This window comes from Eucalyptus grandis, chromosome 1 (assembly GCF_016545825.1).
Source record: "Eucalyptus grandis isolate ANBG69807.140 chromosome 1, ASM1654582v1, whole genome shotgun sequence".
In the NCBI taxonomy this organism is placed as follows: domain Eukaryota; kingdom Viridiplantae; phylum Streptophyta; class Magnoliopsida; order Myrtales; family Myrtaceae; genus Eucalyptus; species Eucalyptus grandis.
The window spans coordinates 29,327,013-29,344,408 of NC_052612.1; the positions used below are offsets into that span (position 1 = coordinate 29,327,013).

The 17,396-nt window shown below is 40.2% G+C and overlaps 1 protein-coding gene across 1 annotated transcript; it reads left to right on the forward strand.

Annotated features, from left to right (window-relative positions):
- The first annotated feature begins 10,192 nt into the window (after window positions 1-10,192).
- On the forward strand, window positions 10,193-14,323 carry LOC104439188 (alpha carbonic anhydrase 7). Its single transcript, XM_039305248.1, has 7 exons — window positions 10,193-10,294; window positions 10,422-10,639; window positions 11,306-11,415; window positions 12,590-12,704; window positions 13,486-13,665; window positions 13,778-13,831; window positions 13,961-14,323. Exons 1-7 carry the CDS (start codon window positions 10,198-10,200, stop codon window positions 14,084-14,086), a joined length of 900 nt encoding a protein of 299 aa, XP_039161182.1. The 5' UTR covers window positions 10,193-10,197; the 3' UTR covers window positions 14,087-14,323.
- The last annotated feature ends 3,073 nt before the right edge of the window (window positions 14,324-17,396 follow it).

Sequence of the window (17,396 nt, forward strand, 5' to 3'; positions counted from 1 at the left end):
CAAATTTCCTTTTTAATTTTTTTTGTCGAAATTCATTTTTCCTTAAAATTTCAGACTTGAAGAAAATTTTGAGAAAGGTGAGATGACATATTATAAATGAATCATGACACACTCGAACGTCCGATTCTCGAAACCGAATTTAATTTCATGGTTAAAATTGACCGAACGCGACTTTTGTACGACCTAACCTATCGGGTAGCTTTTAGGGATTTTAGCGCATTTAACCCGTGGTTGATAATTTTCGATCACGTTTGTGCATCTCCGAATTGTAGACGACTCTCGGTTGTCATAAAATCATGAGGTTTCAATTACATGTTTCGAGTATAATATCGATAGAAAATTGGTTTACTGATGTTCGACATGAATATCGCAATTGTGCGGAATCACTAGCAATTCGACTACATGATTCCATTAAATCAACCTATATCCATTTCCTAATCGATTTATAACAGTATCGTATTGACTCTTGTCGATTATTATGGTCGAGCGTTCGATTTCCGATCGAATTCTCCAGTCTATCGTGTTTATATTCCTTAACGGTCTCACCTAATAGATTAGTTAACTCGAGAGTGATTAGTTTCAAGTAAATTAACCATAAGCACATCGATGAACCAACCATTTTGTATATTTGAAACGGGGTCAAATTTCGACATGTCACAGTTGTAGATCTTCTAACTTGGGGTAGGACCATTGGCTTATTTTTAAGTGTTCTTGCTCAATTGGCTCCATTGGCTCAGTGGGTTATTCTTGGTCAATTGTTTCACATGTCTCAACTGAAGAATTAACATTTTGTGAAGATTTGCTATTTTCATCATTCCCATATAATTCTTCCTCATGATTTCCACCTAATACCTTGGAGGATTTGGGCTAAAACTCATGGATTGTTGAACCACAATCTTTGGCCAACTTGACTTATTAATGTCTTGGTTTGATGTCTAAAGAATACTGCAACTTGGCTTCTAAGACTTTCTTTACAGTTGGATCCTATAACATGAAGCCAAACTCTTCATAAGATACATTTCTTAGACTTGTCATCAGGTTTGGAACATGCATGGATGCATGACAACTAAACACCTTTAGATGATTGTACGAAATATCTTTCCCACTCCAAACTCTTTGCGAAACATCCCTTTCAAGAAAAAATGATGGAAAAAGATTTATCAAATCCACTCTTACTCTCATTGCTTCGTCCCATAATGATTTTAGTAACCTCGCATGAGAAAGCCTACACTGAATTAAATAATTAATTATTAAGTTCATTCTCTAGCCACTCTATTTTGTGGTGGTGTTTTCAAACTGTCTTCAAGCTTGAAATGTGATCTCTACAATAATGTTCAAATAAGTCTCTATATTCGCCACTATTGTCCAAGTCGAACACATTTCAATTTTTCCCAATTTCTCTTTCTGCATTAACATGAAATTGGTTGAAAGCAACAAGCATCTGGTCTTTAAATTTCAAAGTAATAGCCCATATTTTTCTAGAGCAATTATCAATAAATATTTCAAAGTATAATGTACCAGTAAGTGATCTAGCATCCATGTAACAAACAACAGTGTGAACTAAATCAAATACATCTAATTTTGTGTGTGGAGAGGAACTATGGATGATAATCTTTGTTGCTCACCTATTAGATAGTGAGTACATTCCTTGAAATTTCTCTCATTTAATGGTAGAAAATTCTTTCTAGCAAGAATTTCAACCACCTTCTCATAAAGATGATCAAGTTTCATAAGCTATAGGTTAACTAAGGAGTCCTCCACTGCATTTACCTTTACTCCCATCAACTTAGCTTGCATGTTGTAGAGAGTGCATGTCTTCTTACCCTTAGCCATTATCATGAAACCTTTGGTCAATTTCCATTAGCTATTACCAAAGAAATTGCAATAAGCATCATCATCTAAGGCACCAACGGAGATCAAGTGAAGTCGAATGCTCTGAACATGTCTTACGTTTTTCAAAAGCAAGATGCATCTAATAACGGTTTCCAAATAAACATTTCCTATCCTAATAACCTTGGAGACACTACTGTTTTTCATCCTAACATAACGAAATCATCGCTGCAATACGAAGTGAAGTAGTCATGCTGTGACATCACATGAATTAAAGTTGCAAAATCAACGATGCAGCTACAACCTTGGCAAGTAAGATTCACACAAGTGTCATCACATATGAACATAGTCTTTTCTTTCTTTCAATATCCATTTCTATCATGGGATTTACCTCTCTTTGGCAACTAGTACTATTTGGCATAATGTCCTATTTACCACAATCATAACATTTAACACTCCTTGTTAATTTCGACCTTCCTCTTGGCTTGCCTATGTCATCAATAATTTGAAACTTTTTTGATTGACTTCTCGCCCAGTTTTCTATGACCAAAACCTTCGTTTTATAAGTATAATTCAAGCATTTTCGCACTGTTTCTTCATAGAACAAGTTTTCTTTAATCAAGCTCATAGAAGACACACCAAAAGTCCGATTGTTTAATGCCACAACCAAAGCATCCCAACTTTTTGGAAGAGTACCAAGCAATAGACATGATTGTAATTCATCACTTAGGTCAATCTCAAGATTTTGTCGATTGACTTACAACATCTTGAATATCCTTAAATATTCTGACATGCTAATCCTTTCTTTGTATCTCAAATTCACAAGTCTTTTAACTAAAAAAAAAGCTTTATTCTATGAGATCTCCTCTCATAGATCTTGTAATTTTTCCACAAAATATTGGCTTTTGTTTCTTGGGCAAAACGATCATCAATTCATTGTTGAATAAACCCAATCTTTTTCTCATTCATTTGCCCCCATTCTTTGTCTTCCTTGTCTCCTTTAACCTTATCACCATCAATAGGATCATGCAAGTCTTTAAAATATGAAATGTCTCCCATCCAAGGCTAATTCAAGGCATTTAATTTAAACATGTTGTGACATCCCAAATTTTCAACCCTGTCTTCTACTGAATTAATCGGGCATTTCATTGACGCGTCTATAGGGTTATTCTCGGAAGCCGATCACTCTCGAGATAACTAGACTAGCTGGGAAATTATTAAGGAATTTTAAGGCAATAGACTTGAGCTTCGATCGGAATCGAACTTGACCGTGTCTATCTTTAGAGGCCATTGCGGCGCATGTATAAAATCGATTAGAGATCGAGAGATAGGTCGGTTCGGCGAGATGTGTGGCTAATCGTGGGTGACACCACTAAATTAGAAAATTCTCGTTGACCGGCACTAGACCGATTTCTTATTGTTTTGGTGCTGTGTCCGTAAGTGAATCCTCGAGATTTTCACGACAATCAAGAGTCGCCATTGAGTCGAGTGGGTTTATAGTGGCTCGAAGAAAATCGACCGCGGGTCATTTGCCTTAAAAAGTTCTGAAAACCGATAGTCTAGGTCACGCTAAAAACGCGCCGAATGAAAATTAACCGCCAATTCGAGTCCGATTTCAGAAAGTGAAGTTTTGGCCATGTCACAATAAATTTTAGGAGTATCGACTCGGTCTCGGAAGATTTTTCGACACCCGACACTTTTTGGGAAAAAGTCCCGCGGGTTGTTTTTAGTCGAGAAAATGCCGGAGATGGTTTCAGTCGCAAAAAATGAGATGCGAAGATGGGTTATTGGATGAGGAAAATTAGCAAATGAAGCATTGATACGTCGATTGAAATTATGGTGGCCAATTTAAAATGAATCGAGAGAATAGAAGAAGCACTTGAAACGAAGACGAGAAATTGTAACCCCCATGCTTTGGTAATTTGAATGGTGGAAGGTCGTGGAGGTGTCTTTGGTGGGTACCGTTGGAAGTAGTGGGTTATCTTTGGTTATAGGATAAATCTTAGAAGCGAGATTGGAAAATATCGCGCTGGTGGGCCTCCACTCTCTCTTATCCTCAAGACCGTGCGTGACCAGCAAAAAAGGAGGCAGAACCAGCGAAGCTCCAAGTTCATTGAACGTCCAACTTCCCTGCAATTCCACCGAAGACTTAACCCCACAATCTCTCTCTCTCCCGATTCCTTCGTGCGACACCAGCACCAGCAGAGAGAAAGGAGCCCAGCTTCTTCAATCTTCGGTCAGCTTGCACCAAAGAAAGGCCACGTCCTCCCTCCACCGAAACCGCAGCTCCTTCGCACGCCTGCAACTAGCCCCCCTTGTCCACGTTTCTCTCCACTTGTTCTTGTCTCCTTACCGTTTGTTGACTGAAGACCATCGAGCGAAGCTCCACCGGGTGCAGACGTCTTCAGCCACGCGTCTCCACCGAATCAAACTCACGCGGTCAATCTCCAGCGAAGAAGACCACCTTGCTGCATCCGAGCGGCGCTGCCCATCCTTGGTCGGCCACTCACGCCAGCTCCGCACCCCACCAAACCGCACGTCTCTGCCAGCGTTTCCTTCCCCACGGGTTGCCACCGAAATCCCTTGAAGCACCAACGTTGACCCTTGCTCCGCCAACGTGCGACAGCTGCCTCTTCTTCGGCCAACACCGCAACCCATCGAAGACCAACAAAACTGCCGCAGCTGCTTCACCGTCCACGCATCCAAGCTGCTTCTGCGTGGACCCTCTTCATCATTCGGTCCAAGTCTCCAAGCTTGGTCAGCGTTCACGAAGAAGAACGCCTGCCAGCTACCTTCGTCTGCGAGGTCTTCCACGAAGCAGATCCGTGGCCGCGTCTTCCCCAGCTCAGCCACCGAAGCTGCTTCTGTCTTCGGTCCAACAGCCCAGCCCATGAGGCCAATGACTTCAGCCCAGCAATTGATTAATTTCGGCAGCCCAATAGCAGCCCACTTCGCAGCCCAAATGATCGGCATTTTGGTCCATCAAGCAGCCTGCAGTTTGACATCTTGAAGCCCAGCAATTTCCTTGTGAACTCAGCCCATCATCAATTAGAATTGAAGCCCAAGTGAATTCGCAAGCCCAGTTTTGAGGCCCAAAATCCAGCAACTCCATTAAGCCCAATCGTAGCTAGACCCAAGTCCAAGAGCAAGCCCATTCCAGTGCAAGAGCAAATCTCATTTGGGCTGAGATTTGTTGGGCCCAGTCAAGGCGGTCCAGGTCCATGGCCGATATTGTCGAAAGTTCGATTTCGGCCGTCGCGTCGCCGTTGTGGTGATTCGATTCCATTTTGATCAAGTGAGTTTTACTCACTAATGCTTTATTAGTTTGCTAATTATGCCTTAGGGTTGGTTAGATTTAATTACATGCACTTAGGTGGTTAGATTAGGTTAGAACAATTAATTTAGTGACTTAATGATGCGTGTTGGGTGGTTAGACCTAGCTATTAGCAAGTAGAAATGTTTGGTTATTTATTGAATGCATCTCGGGATTTTTCCCGACCCGTTTCGGAGCTCCAATAAGGCAATATGGGCCTAAATTGGATTTTCAATGTTTATTTATTTATTTTCGAAATTTATTTATTTAATTAATTATTTTTCCGGAAATTCAACCGGGATGGCCGGTGACTGGAATTTCGTGCCGATTCGTGGTGCAGTCCGTTTATTTAATTGAGCTTCAATTTTTATGGAATTGATTTAAATTGTGAAATTTGAGGAATTGTCCCAAATTGTTTGTTATTGAGTATTTGATTGGTAATGGCCGAGCATGAGTATATAGCGCCAGTACGTTGATGGGCTATATAGTAGGGAGAATGGTGAGACCAATCAGGTACGATATTATTGGACATACGTGGTTCGGTGATTGGAAGTATCACCGCGAAACGGCGCCTTAAAGAACGCACGTAAATGACTTATAGACAAACGTGGTTCGGTGGTTATGGGAATATCACTCAAAACGGCGCGCCTTAAAAAGAACGCACGATGTGTTGTCTATAGCCGATGTCACTTGGCGAAAACGGCGCCCTTGAAAGGACACGTGGTTCGGTGATCAAGGTTATCAGTGCAAAACGGCGCCTTAAAGAACGCACGGTGTCGGTGATCGGTATGTCATTGGCGAAAACGCGCCCGAGAAACACATGTGATTTGGTGAATGAGTACACCACTGGGAAATCGTGGTATGAGTGGGAATGACCTAGAGATGGTCGGCCGACATGTAATCGACTAAGTCGATTGATCAATGCTTGATCGGATGTCGTGAATTGTTTGAATATACGTGTTTAACCTTGAATTGCGGAGGTTGGAACCGAGGCTAAGGTAAGTCCTCGACTCGTGTTGTGCTTAGGCAACCGTATGGCGTATTAGTTTATTAATCGGGTCTTAGTGGGTAGGACTCGGCGAGACGTGGTCTCATTGGTTATTGAATAACCATTTCGGGACACGAGAAAAGCGAGGGAGGAAGAACTGAAGGGAGAAAGTATTTTGAAGTAGAAGATGATAAAGAGAGGGATCTTGAATATAACCCTAGATGTGGATTGAGATCCATCCCTTTTGTGAACCCTTCTTTAGTAGATAGGTGTGAGACTTTTATGCTGTAAATAGTATTGTAAATATACTATGAGTTGTGCTGTTAATGAAAGTGTGGTTGTGAATTTCAATATGAAAAATATGGCTGCTTTCCTATCCCATTGTTTTATTGTGCGGGGATTTATAATCGCTTCCGCATGTGCTGAATAAAAGAAAGGGTCGGCGATACATGGGTCCTGGGATATCGCATTCTAAAATCGACCAAGTAGAAGGATGTGCGCGCGTCGAGGATCGGGGCGTGACACATGTCCTACCCACTATCGCGCGAGAGAAGTTATAGTACCCAAGCATGCCTCGCAAGAGTATGGTGACTCTGATTGAACAACCCTAGCCTCACTTAAAAAAATTGGAGCAAAATTCAATTTTGATCTTCAAGAACTCTAATTGAACCAAAACCCTAATACTTCACATTGGGGCAAATCATCTCATCAAATTTGCAATGGGCAGTAGAAGCAACAGAAGTGGCTCACGGTTCCATTAACAAGCGAATATGAAAGTCATATTTTTGCTATTGTAGCTTGCGAAGTCCAACAAGAATATTTTAGACAAAAAGGGTTTGGGCTACTGGCGAAAGAGGATAACACTGAACAAGCAAGAGCTCACTCCACGAACATAGAGTGAGTGTGTGAGCAGAGGAGAAGACAAAGCCCTAATGGAAAGAGAGCTTGATTTGCTTTGTCCTATGATCTATGGGCGTAGGATTTTAAGAGACAAAGCGTTGAGAGAGGAAAAACATGGATATTTGAAAAGACAGATATACTGAAAACAACATTGTTTATGTGTGGAAGCACTTAAAGAGATAAAGAAACAATGACATTTATTTGTACTCTTGCTATATTGGGCTTTAATTTATTTATAAATTTCACATTTGAATGGAAAGGATTATTCGTGAGAAACGGTATTTTAGTGAAAATTTTTATACCCATGTGATAATCAGGTGATTGAAAAAAAGTAATAGTATTCGAATAAGCACCGTAAGAAGATTACGATGCTTTTAATATTCTTGTCCGGAGCAAATGATAGAGTCGGTGCAACCAAAAAGAGAGAAGAGAAAAGAATGTTACGAAGCAGATGAATGTGCAACGCCACGCATTGACAAATGACAAAACAATCACCTGGCCGCTCTTGGTTGTCTTGGCTTCAATTGTCTTGGCTTCAATGGCGGCATTCTTCGCCAACCACAACTGTCCAATGAAAATTGGGAGCATGAAGTGAGCGCTTACATGTTGCCACGTAGATAATTGGACCATCTCATTCTCGTGATTTTTTTTTTTTTTTTTGTTATTCATCAATGGGGCGGTCTTATTATTATGTGTCTTGTCACTTGCGGGTGCGGGTCGTAGTCTCCTAGGATGGAAAAAAAGTGAAATGAAAAGAAAGGTGAACGGAAAACTTTATATAAAACAAAAAATGTAGGCATTTCTTTTTAAAAAGATCGAAAGGGGATAACCGACGCTGATGGCTATCCCTCGTCGTCGAATCGGAGTTTCATACTCATTTCTCGTGACATCGCATTTGAGATAGAATAACTTAATTTTACTAGCAATTTAAGGAGCACATGATAATTATTTTATTTTTGATCCGATTTATTTTTCTGTTATTGAAAACAGGCTTAGAATGAAAATTCGTTTAATAGCACAATTTCATTTTTTTACTTATACAATAAATTTTTAGCCTAGAAATAAATTTAGAACGGAAAAGATAAATAAAAACTTTTCTTATTACTTGCTGTTACTACTAGGTGACCACCCATCCGCTGTTCGCTAGTTGCCATTGACTGCCACCTCTTGCTATCACCGTCCACCATCCTTCGCCAATCTCTTCCCATTGCCGTCCACTTAGTATGAAGAAATTTTGTGTGGTTATCAAATAAAATTTATATTTTGGATATATAAATTTTGTGTTCTTATCAAACGTATATTTTTATTTTAAAGAATAAAAACAGTGGCAAAAAATTGTATCTAAAAATATAATGACTATCATTCGCGTCTTTAATGATCAGAGTGCGAGGCATGCTTGGGTACTATAACTTCTCTCGCGTGATAGAGGGTAGGACATGGAAAATTCATTTCGTTACTTTTATTTTTGTTTTATATATGTGCGTTAGCTGGGCCCGACATAGGCGGACCCAGCGAACGGAACGTGAGCCTTACATTCAACATGCAACTTAGTTTGGCTGGTCAACTAGCAAATCCCTCTGCTGCACGTCTCTAGGAAAGATGTACCATATAGACTATATTCAATATGACAGTAATGTAATTATTTTATCAAACTAGTCAAAATGGCAACGTGAGCCTTGCATTCAACATGCAACTTATTTCAACTGGTTACCTTGCAAGTTCCGTTACTGCACGTCACTAGGAATCATGTAACATGTGGATTAGATTCGACATGAAAGTAACGGGAGTATTTTATCCACTAATCAAAATAGCAACGTGAGCCTTGCATTCAACACGCTACTTAGTGCGATTGATTACCTAGGAAATCCCTCTACTGCGCGTTATTAGGAAAGATCTACCATATGGATTACGTTCCACATGAAAGTCTTACTAATCGAGTCCTTGGAGCGACACATGTATAGTCATTATTGACTAAACTTTACCCTATTTAGCTTGGCATTCAGTCCTCGAGTAAGACATACATCTCACGGAAGCCTGACGATTGGTTTTGGCTTGCCGTAACCAATTATTAGGAGAGCAGCATCACCTATCCACCAGTTTATGCATCAAAGGCTAGCCTCCTTTATAGATACTTTAAAATGATAATCAACACATCTCCGGAATCTAGCATAAAATTTCCGACCCTACTTCTACAACCAATTGTACATTGTATCAACCCTTTTGCATCTCTCACATTTCACCCTACTGCTCTGAAGGCCCACTTTTCATCACACAAATGTATGGGAGAAATTTGTCGTGACAGGCGCCCGTGCCCTTAGGTTATAAAAAAGAACTACCCTCTTAATGATTTTATTTATTACGTCTTGGACTTATCAGCTAGCTCAATGCCCTTTCAGTAATGAATTCTCTAGAACTTGCATAACCTTTTTATAGCACGTGATAGATTACGGATTATTTATCCACTGTTAGACTATAGATTAATTAACGATAGGTAAGACAGACAGATGGACGGATTCCTCACGTCTTCATTATTAGTCGTAGTCGCACAATATTTACCGAACCACCTTGTTCACGTGCATGGCACTGTTCACTCGAAGTTGAAATGCATATATGAATGGGAATTGGGAGATTTCACTAAAACAAACTGATTGAGGCATTGCCCTCCTGTACCGCGTTCTCGTTCGACGTGGGTAATTATATTCGCTCGCACCGAAATCCTTTTGAGAAGAAGGGAAAAACAAGATGAAAAGCCAAAGCAAAACTCTAGTCTTCTCCGCTCTCCTCCTAAATCTTCTTGCCACGTCCTTGCATGCGGCATGGACCCCATCTGGAGAAGTTGGTAATCACTTCTCTCTCTCTACTATTAGACTATAGATTAAGTTACCATTAAGCGAGATAGACAGGTGGACAGATTCCTCACGTCTTCATTATTTGTCGTAGTCGCACAATCTTTACCGAACCACCTTGTTCACGTGCATAGCACTGTTCACTCAAAGTTTTTTTTTTTTTCTTTTTTTGGTCGAAGTTCACTCAAAGTTGAAACGCCTATATAAATGGGAGTTAGGAGGTTTCACTAAAACAAACTGATTGAGGCATCGCGTCTCGTTCTAGTTGAGTAATTGTATTCGCTTGCACCGAAATCCTTTTGAGAAGAAGGAAAAACAAGATGAAAAGCCAAAGCAAAACTCTAGTCTTCTCCGCTCTCCTCCTAAGTCTTCTTGCCACGTACTTGCATGCGGCATCGACCCCATCTGGAGAAGTTGGTAAACACTCCTCTCTCTCTCTCTCTCTCTCTCTCTCTCTCTCTCTTTCTCAGTGTATGTCATGGTGGTTTTGGCTTTTGATTTTGGCGATGTCGTTCTGCGCGTGTGTGATTTCGTGGTGCGTTAGAGGATGAGACTGGCTTCAGTTACATAGTCGGGAGCGAGAGGGGACCAGAGAACTGGGGATATCTGGAGGAAGAATGGAGAGCATGCAGTGAAGGACGGAAGCAATCTCCAATTGACTTGGCAAGAGAGAATGTGAAAGTGATTCCACACTTGGGGGACCTAAGGAGGAATTACAAGCCAAGCTATGCCTACGTCAGGAATAGAGGCCATGATCTTCAGGTAAATCCGACCAGAATTATGATGATCCCCGCCTTTTTTTCTTCGAAAAACATGCTAACATGGGAAATGCTAACAATTCCAAGCCCTGGTTTCTTTGAAAAGTGTTAAATCCTCAATTTTAACAAGAGCGAATGAGTAGGTATTTGACGCAATATTTATCTTGAACTTCTAATATTTCATTTCAGAAAAGTATGAATAACGTCATTTTTAAGTCACTTAAATAATTTTCAAGATATTCAAGATTTGAATTGATTAATTTTCTGATTTTAAAGTGGAGTTTAGACCTTGCCATGCTCCAAGGTGTTCTGTGTCCTACGTATGCAAAAAATGCATAAGTAACTCCCAATCGATATGACTACTGAATAGGAAAACGGATCTTGGAACAACTTCAACTCCCATATGACTTGGGTTTGTTTGTTTGTTTCTTTTTTCTTTTTTTTTTCTTTCTAAACCTTCTCCGACATGTATAATACAAAATGATCAGAAGCTTTAATGAGAATCTCATTATGGACCCACATGACTATGGTAAAAGCTAGTAAATATTCGCCCTTTGACTTCATTTAATCTGTAATAAGTGTCCAACCAGGGAAGATGAACGGTCTATCCTTGACCAGAAAATATCAATAGAGAAAAATAATTGAGCAACTTTCTTTGTATCGATTGCAGCTTCGGTGGGGCGATAGAAGGGCAGGGTCGATCAAGGTAGATGGTAGAGAGTACTTCTTGCAACAATGTCATTGGCACCACCCTTCCGAGCATACCATCGATGGCAAAAGGTCTCTCTTTCTCAATTCGTATGAACACGAGCATGCTACTTTCAATACTTCTCAAAAGTACTGCTGTAACATTTACGAAGTGTTTGGCAAACTCCTTACTTACGGCTACGTCACATTCACAACTATAGGGATTTTCAGAATAGCGTTTTACCCTACTTTGAGGCATTATAATTTTAAAAAGTATTGCCAAATTAACAAGCCACTTCGCTTAATAAAATAGTAACATTGCAACAAGGTTACCGAACCTAAGAGCTAAGGAATGCAATTTCCTAAAAGCTGCTCTAGGCTGTTACAGCTGTGAGGGTCTTGCAAATTTGAAAATTTTATCCAAGATCTTAGAAAAGCTGATTGTTGACGAAAAATGACAATTGCATTCCCAAGCATAACCTTAGTGGGAAAAAGAAAGGGTTAAGTACAAGGTTTTATCGTTTTTGCAATTTGGTTTTCTGACTTTTATTTTGGGTAGTTAAGTCCTCTAACTTTCTGGGTTATGCAATTCAGTCCCTAACTCTTTTTTTTTGGTAATTAAATCCTCTAACTTTTTGGATTTGTGCAATCAAATAATTTGACTTTCTTGATGTGTGCAATTGAGTGCTTTGTCGACCCATCATGACATGTAATGTCAAATTAGGATTCGTTTTCCTTATTTTGCCCGTTTGTTTTCTGTTCATTTGATGCCTTGTTAGCATCACGTGTCAATTTTTGTCACATAAGTCACATGTCATTAATTAATTTGATAATTTAGTTAAAATAGTTGATCGAAGGATTTGATGCACAAATTACAAAATTTAGAGGTCTTGATTGCATGTAAGAAAACTTGGAGGATCAACCCCCCAAGTTGTAGTTTCCTTCTTATTTGGCTGGTTTTTGTTTATTTATTTTTTATTTTCGGTTTTTACCCTCATCTGGCATCTACACTTGGCACCATATGCTCCCTGTGTCCTCAAGACAATGTTAAAAAAATTGCCGTGTTAGTATTTTCAACATCTCATATTAACGGAGCTAATGGAAGTTTTTTATTGCACTAATTTGATAAGCTCTGGAGGTTGATTGTAATATTTGTAATTTTTATGATTTGATTTCACTTTTGTGATTAATTTTAGAATTCCTGGCACACTTGTCCCATTTTTTGTGTCTCAATATGTTGATGAGATTGGAAAATGTTTTTGTGTAGCTATCAATTGGAGCTTCACATGGTTCACTCAACTTTAGATGGAGAGGTTCCGGGCAACACTGTTGTTGTTGGACTACTGTACGAGATAGGCGAACCAAATGCTTTTATTGAAGAGGTATGCAAAAATTTCTTAAACAGAACAACTAGAATCAATGCGCGCGCCGCTATGAAATTTGTATTAAAATTTGACTATTTATTCAATTGTTTGGTTGTCGAGTAGTTTTTTAATCTAAAAGCAGTGGGTACTTTTATGTTTTTTATGCATTTACAGTTTGAGCCATTGAAAAGGTTTTTTCTTTTTTTTAATGAGAAGAATAAACTAAAGTGGACGACAAAGATGAGTTATTTTCTTTGAAAGGTTGTAGACGATGGAAGGTTAATATATTCTTACTTCAATCTTTCGGGAATCTCCATTTAAAGATAATCTTATTGGTAATACAATAACAATCTTACAATTACATTTCTGTGATGGTGCATTTGACAATTTTTACGTGCAATAATGTGACCAACTAACATTATTTTGTTGTAAACTATATATTATTAGTATATCATATGTATGCATAATAAAATTCACAAAATAGCAAGTAAATAGTGACACTCTTGCGGCTCTATTACATTACAATCGCAATAGCTACTACATCAAATTTAGTTTTTATCACAACGAAACATGTAAGAGGAATGGCCCCAAAAGGCGAACAAAACACAGGGTGGGACTGTTTTTGTCACTTGTATAGAGGTAGAATCACAGCATAAATACTGTAATTTCCAAATTCTAAACCTCAGAACAGAAGCGAAGAGCACTTCTTGGCGTCGTACATCTTGTTGTTGGACCAATTTATGTCGATCCATGTGTATTCGATCAAATGCAGCAATAAGCATAATTTGACGATGTGCAGGTGTTGAGGCGTGTAACGTGCGAAACACATGGAGAAGAGATGGAAGCTGGGGAAGAGATAGAAGTGGGGGTGATCGACCCAAGAGAGATCATCAGGGGTGAACACAGTTACTACAGATACAAGGGCTCTCTCACGACTCCTCCCTGCACAGAAGGTGTCAAATGGATCGTCAACAAGCAGGTAAACCCCAGAAGGCGTCGATGTTTCACCAAATCAGCAATGCTTAAAAACGGTAAATTCTAATGTTGTAAGTAATTTCTGAACTAACCATTCCTTGTTCAATATTCACCAGCCCAGCAGTGTCACAGAGAAACAAATCTGGTCTCTGAGACGTCTCGTTGACGATGTAAGTGCCCTAAGTTTCTCGGCCGCATTGTTCCATCAAAACCTTAGTGGTTACATCCCTGATTAAGATTACCGCTACAACATGTTGCGTGTAATTTTCTCATGTTCAAAAGATGATTACGAATTGCAGGGTGCCTGGAATAATGCTAGACCTATTCAACCACTGAATGGACGAGATATCCAGCTTTACAAGCCAGATTCAGAGAGAAGTATTGAATCGATGACATCTCTACGTATCGATGCTGCTGCAAGTTGAAAGTATTCCTTTCGATAACGGTCTTTGGGTGATAAGCTTATGTCTAGTGTTAGCCAGTTGAATAATGGTACGGTAGGTTGCAAACGATGTAATAAAATCCAATGATGCAGCACATGTAAACTGTCTTTGAGAACAGAGTAGGGTGCTTCGCTTATCTTGTTAACAACTGGTCGTACAAAAGGGAAAAGTGCACTTTATCACTTGCTCTTCTAATGGAACTCAGTCATTCCTAATCCATTTCCAGTTTCTGTGCGCCTTTGAGACCCCGAAAAATTGATAAATTCCTAGAACGAAGTGGAAGAAGGGAGGAGATTCTTGAATGAGGAAAGGGACCCAGTGACACCAAAAGAATTGAACGAGGAGCCATATGAGGTGAAAATCAAGATACAATAAGGTGGGCAAAAAGATAAATATAATTTCTTTGAGAAAGTATGTACAGTCCATTCATTTTTCAATGTTCACCGGATGATCTTTAGGAAAAATGACCCGACATATATACCTATACGTACGTAGTCGCACGGCATTATCGAGTGAGCTAGATCACATAACTCAAACGTGGCACGTGTAGTCACAAGTCTCCCACAATTTGACTATGAAGAAAATGCTCGGTAAATGAAATAATCGAGATGAAATGATTTAACAAACGATAAATCTTACACCATAGTATATTAAAAGGTCGACACTGGAGACTTTTAAAACCTCAAATGCACTCCTTGTATGAAATACAAATGATGTTCACCACTCTTTGCATAAATTTCAATGAAATACACAAGGCATCCATGACAAAATATCAGGGATGTCATAAATTTACGGCATATTTGATGAAAGGCATAAAGAAGATTTCCGAAAGACATTCGCTTATGAGAGAGTCTGGAATTTATTTATAACCAGATCATATACGCCATTACGAATTAATTGCTCGAACCATCAACTGCATGTTGCAATTGCAGAATCTCATGGACCAGCCCAGCCAAGTTGAGACTCGAGCTCCGTCCTACCCCCATTGCCTTCTTCGCCTTCTCCACGGGCTCCTTGACTCTCCCCCTCCTCTGCCTCCCTTCATCGGCCACAGCCCAACAACTCCTCCACGCCCTCCCTTCACGTTCTCCTTCCGCACCCTCGCCAGTGCTCCCCCTGCGCGCCATCCCATCAGATCCTCCACCCTGACCCTCGCCACCTCCACCACCAGTATCTCGTTGCACGAATGGTCCCCAAACATGGGGCCCGTCAGCGGTGGGACCCGTGCAAATTGAGGGGTTGCGACAGGATGAGCGTCTACGGGGCCGAGCTCCCTAACAGGAAACCTCGTCCCTTGTTTCGCTTCTCGTACTTGTTCTCCGAGATCCACCGCTCGAGATCTTGGAGCTGGCTTCCTTGAAAAACCCAAACAAATGTTCTCTTTGCCCAAAGCAAGCTCTTTCAGCTCAGTAGGCGTTAGGTTGCATAGGCTTTCCAGGCAAGCAAAGTGTTAGAATATGCAAATAATAATCATTCCTTCATCTAATAGCTTAAAATTTCAGAACAGTTGACAGTGATTCCACCAAATTTTCACATAAAATCAGCATTGGAGGTCCTAATTTCGAGTCTTTCCAGGCCTCAATATTTTCTATGCTTAGTACTAGGCAAATGACTAGACTAAACGTGAAGGGGTTTCACGCCCCGAACCTCGAGCGCGGGCACATTCCTCGGTGGTCAACTAATTTGCGACGTTCCCAGGACGCGTCGCTGACCAAATCGATTATGCACATGCGGAAGCGAAATAAACAATTTTCAAACAACAAACAAACAAAGGATAGAAAAGCAGGATAACAAATTTCATAAACACATTTATATAAACAAACCAAGTCAGCCCTACAAAGTTATGTACAAGAAGTCAAGATCCAAAAAGGACTACCAAGCTAACCCTACCCCGGACCCTCCTACTTGGGATCCGGGTCCACTACGACACCGTTAGGGATGCCGAGGTCTAGAGGGTCAGCTACCTTCTCTACTTCGGGTTCCTGCTCATCATCGGGCAACTAGCTCTCTGTGATATTTGCAATAATATCGGCGTCCACAACAGGGTCGAGTACCTCCTCACCCTCACCCTCGACGGCAGGTCCGTCGAAACTATCCACGGGACCTTCTCGGACCCCATTAGGTTCGTGATGAAATCAAGCTTTGAATTGATGAGGTACCAACTAAGGTTGGCTTTCATTGACCCAGATCGTAGTCACAACGAGCTCGCGGGTCGAAGGATTTTTAGGGACATGCAAGATGGTATGCTCGGTCTTCACCTCTCGTAGCCACCCAAAACGGATGTGGCGCACCTCCATTTAGGGACCTATAAAGAATTTAAACCATGACAAGGTGAGACAATATTTCAGCGAGTCTATACCCTAAACCTCAATTAGGAAGATAATACACCTAAAGGCAGCCTAAGCACACATCAAATGAGACTTACCTCGCCTTAGCATCTCCCTGCACATTAATACAGTTCATATAACATATGCATCCAGTCAATGTACTCAGTAATTGAAACACTTCAACTCATATCTCAATCAATCATAGTAGTCCTGATTATAAGGCCAAATCATTATGATACATCCCATTCTATGCCACAATTCTGTCTCATAATCAGGCATGGTCAATTCACTCAATCAAGCATTCCAATTAGTTACTACCCAACGGACATGGCCGACTCAACAGTCAGCGGTCTTCCAGCATAGCCGAGCATCATCTCGCCCCATCGAGCACAGCAACGTCTACTTCTAGACGGCATTCCCAAAGGAGCATCGGCCCAGCCTCCGTTGCGACTGGCATCCGTTGATGTGGGGCATTCTCGAAGGAGCATTGTCAGGAATAAAAGCTCGTGACGGGTTCTCATGATGATGACACGCACATCCAATCCCGATTAAGGATATCATGCTTTGCACTCAAATGCCTCGATTTAAATAATGTGCTTGGCCTATTTTTTTCTTATTAAAAACACTCGGTAAAATAATTGTGCGTGGGTACACGATCAGATTGAACCATAAAATGTGATATCCTCTCTTTTTAAAAATCCCACTATTTTATATAGTACCTAAAAACATTTTTGTCGTCAAAAATCGACACCCGATATTTTTCTAATTAAATACCAAAATTCCATACTTTTGAAATAATAAATCAAAAATCATCAATCAATTGCATAAATTAGCACTCAATTGCACAAACCAAATGCATCACGACGATCGGCACAAAATTCTAACAACCGGCTATCTCGGTATAATTTCCACTAATTAATAAATAATTAAATAAATTACAAAATAATTAAATAAATTACAAAATA

Coding starts and splice junctions, on each gene's coding strand:
- LOC104439188 (XM_039305248.1), top strand. CDS start 10,198: ATGAAAAGCCAAAGCAAAACTCTAGTCTTCTCCGCTCTCCTCCTAAGT. Junction 10,640..11,305: donor ATAGAGGCCATGATCTTCAG/GTAAATCCGACC, acceptor TATCGATTGCAG/CTTCGGTGGGGCGATAGAAG. Junction 12,705..13,485: donor CAAATGCTTTTATTGAAGAG/GTATGCAAAAAT, acceptor GACGATGTGCAG/GTGTTGAGGCGTGTAACGTG.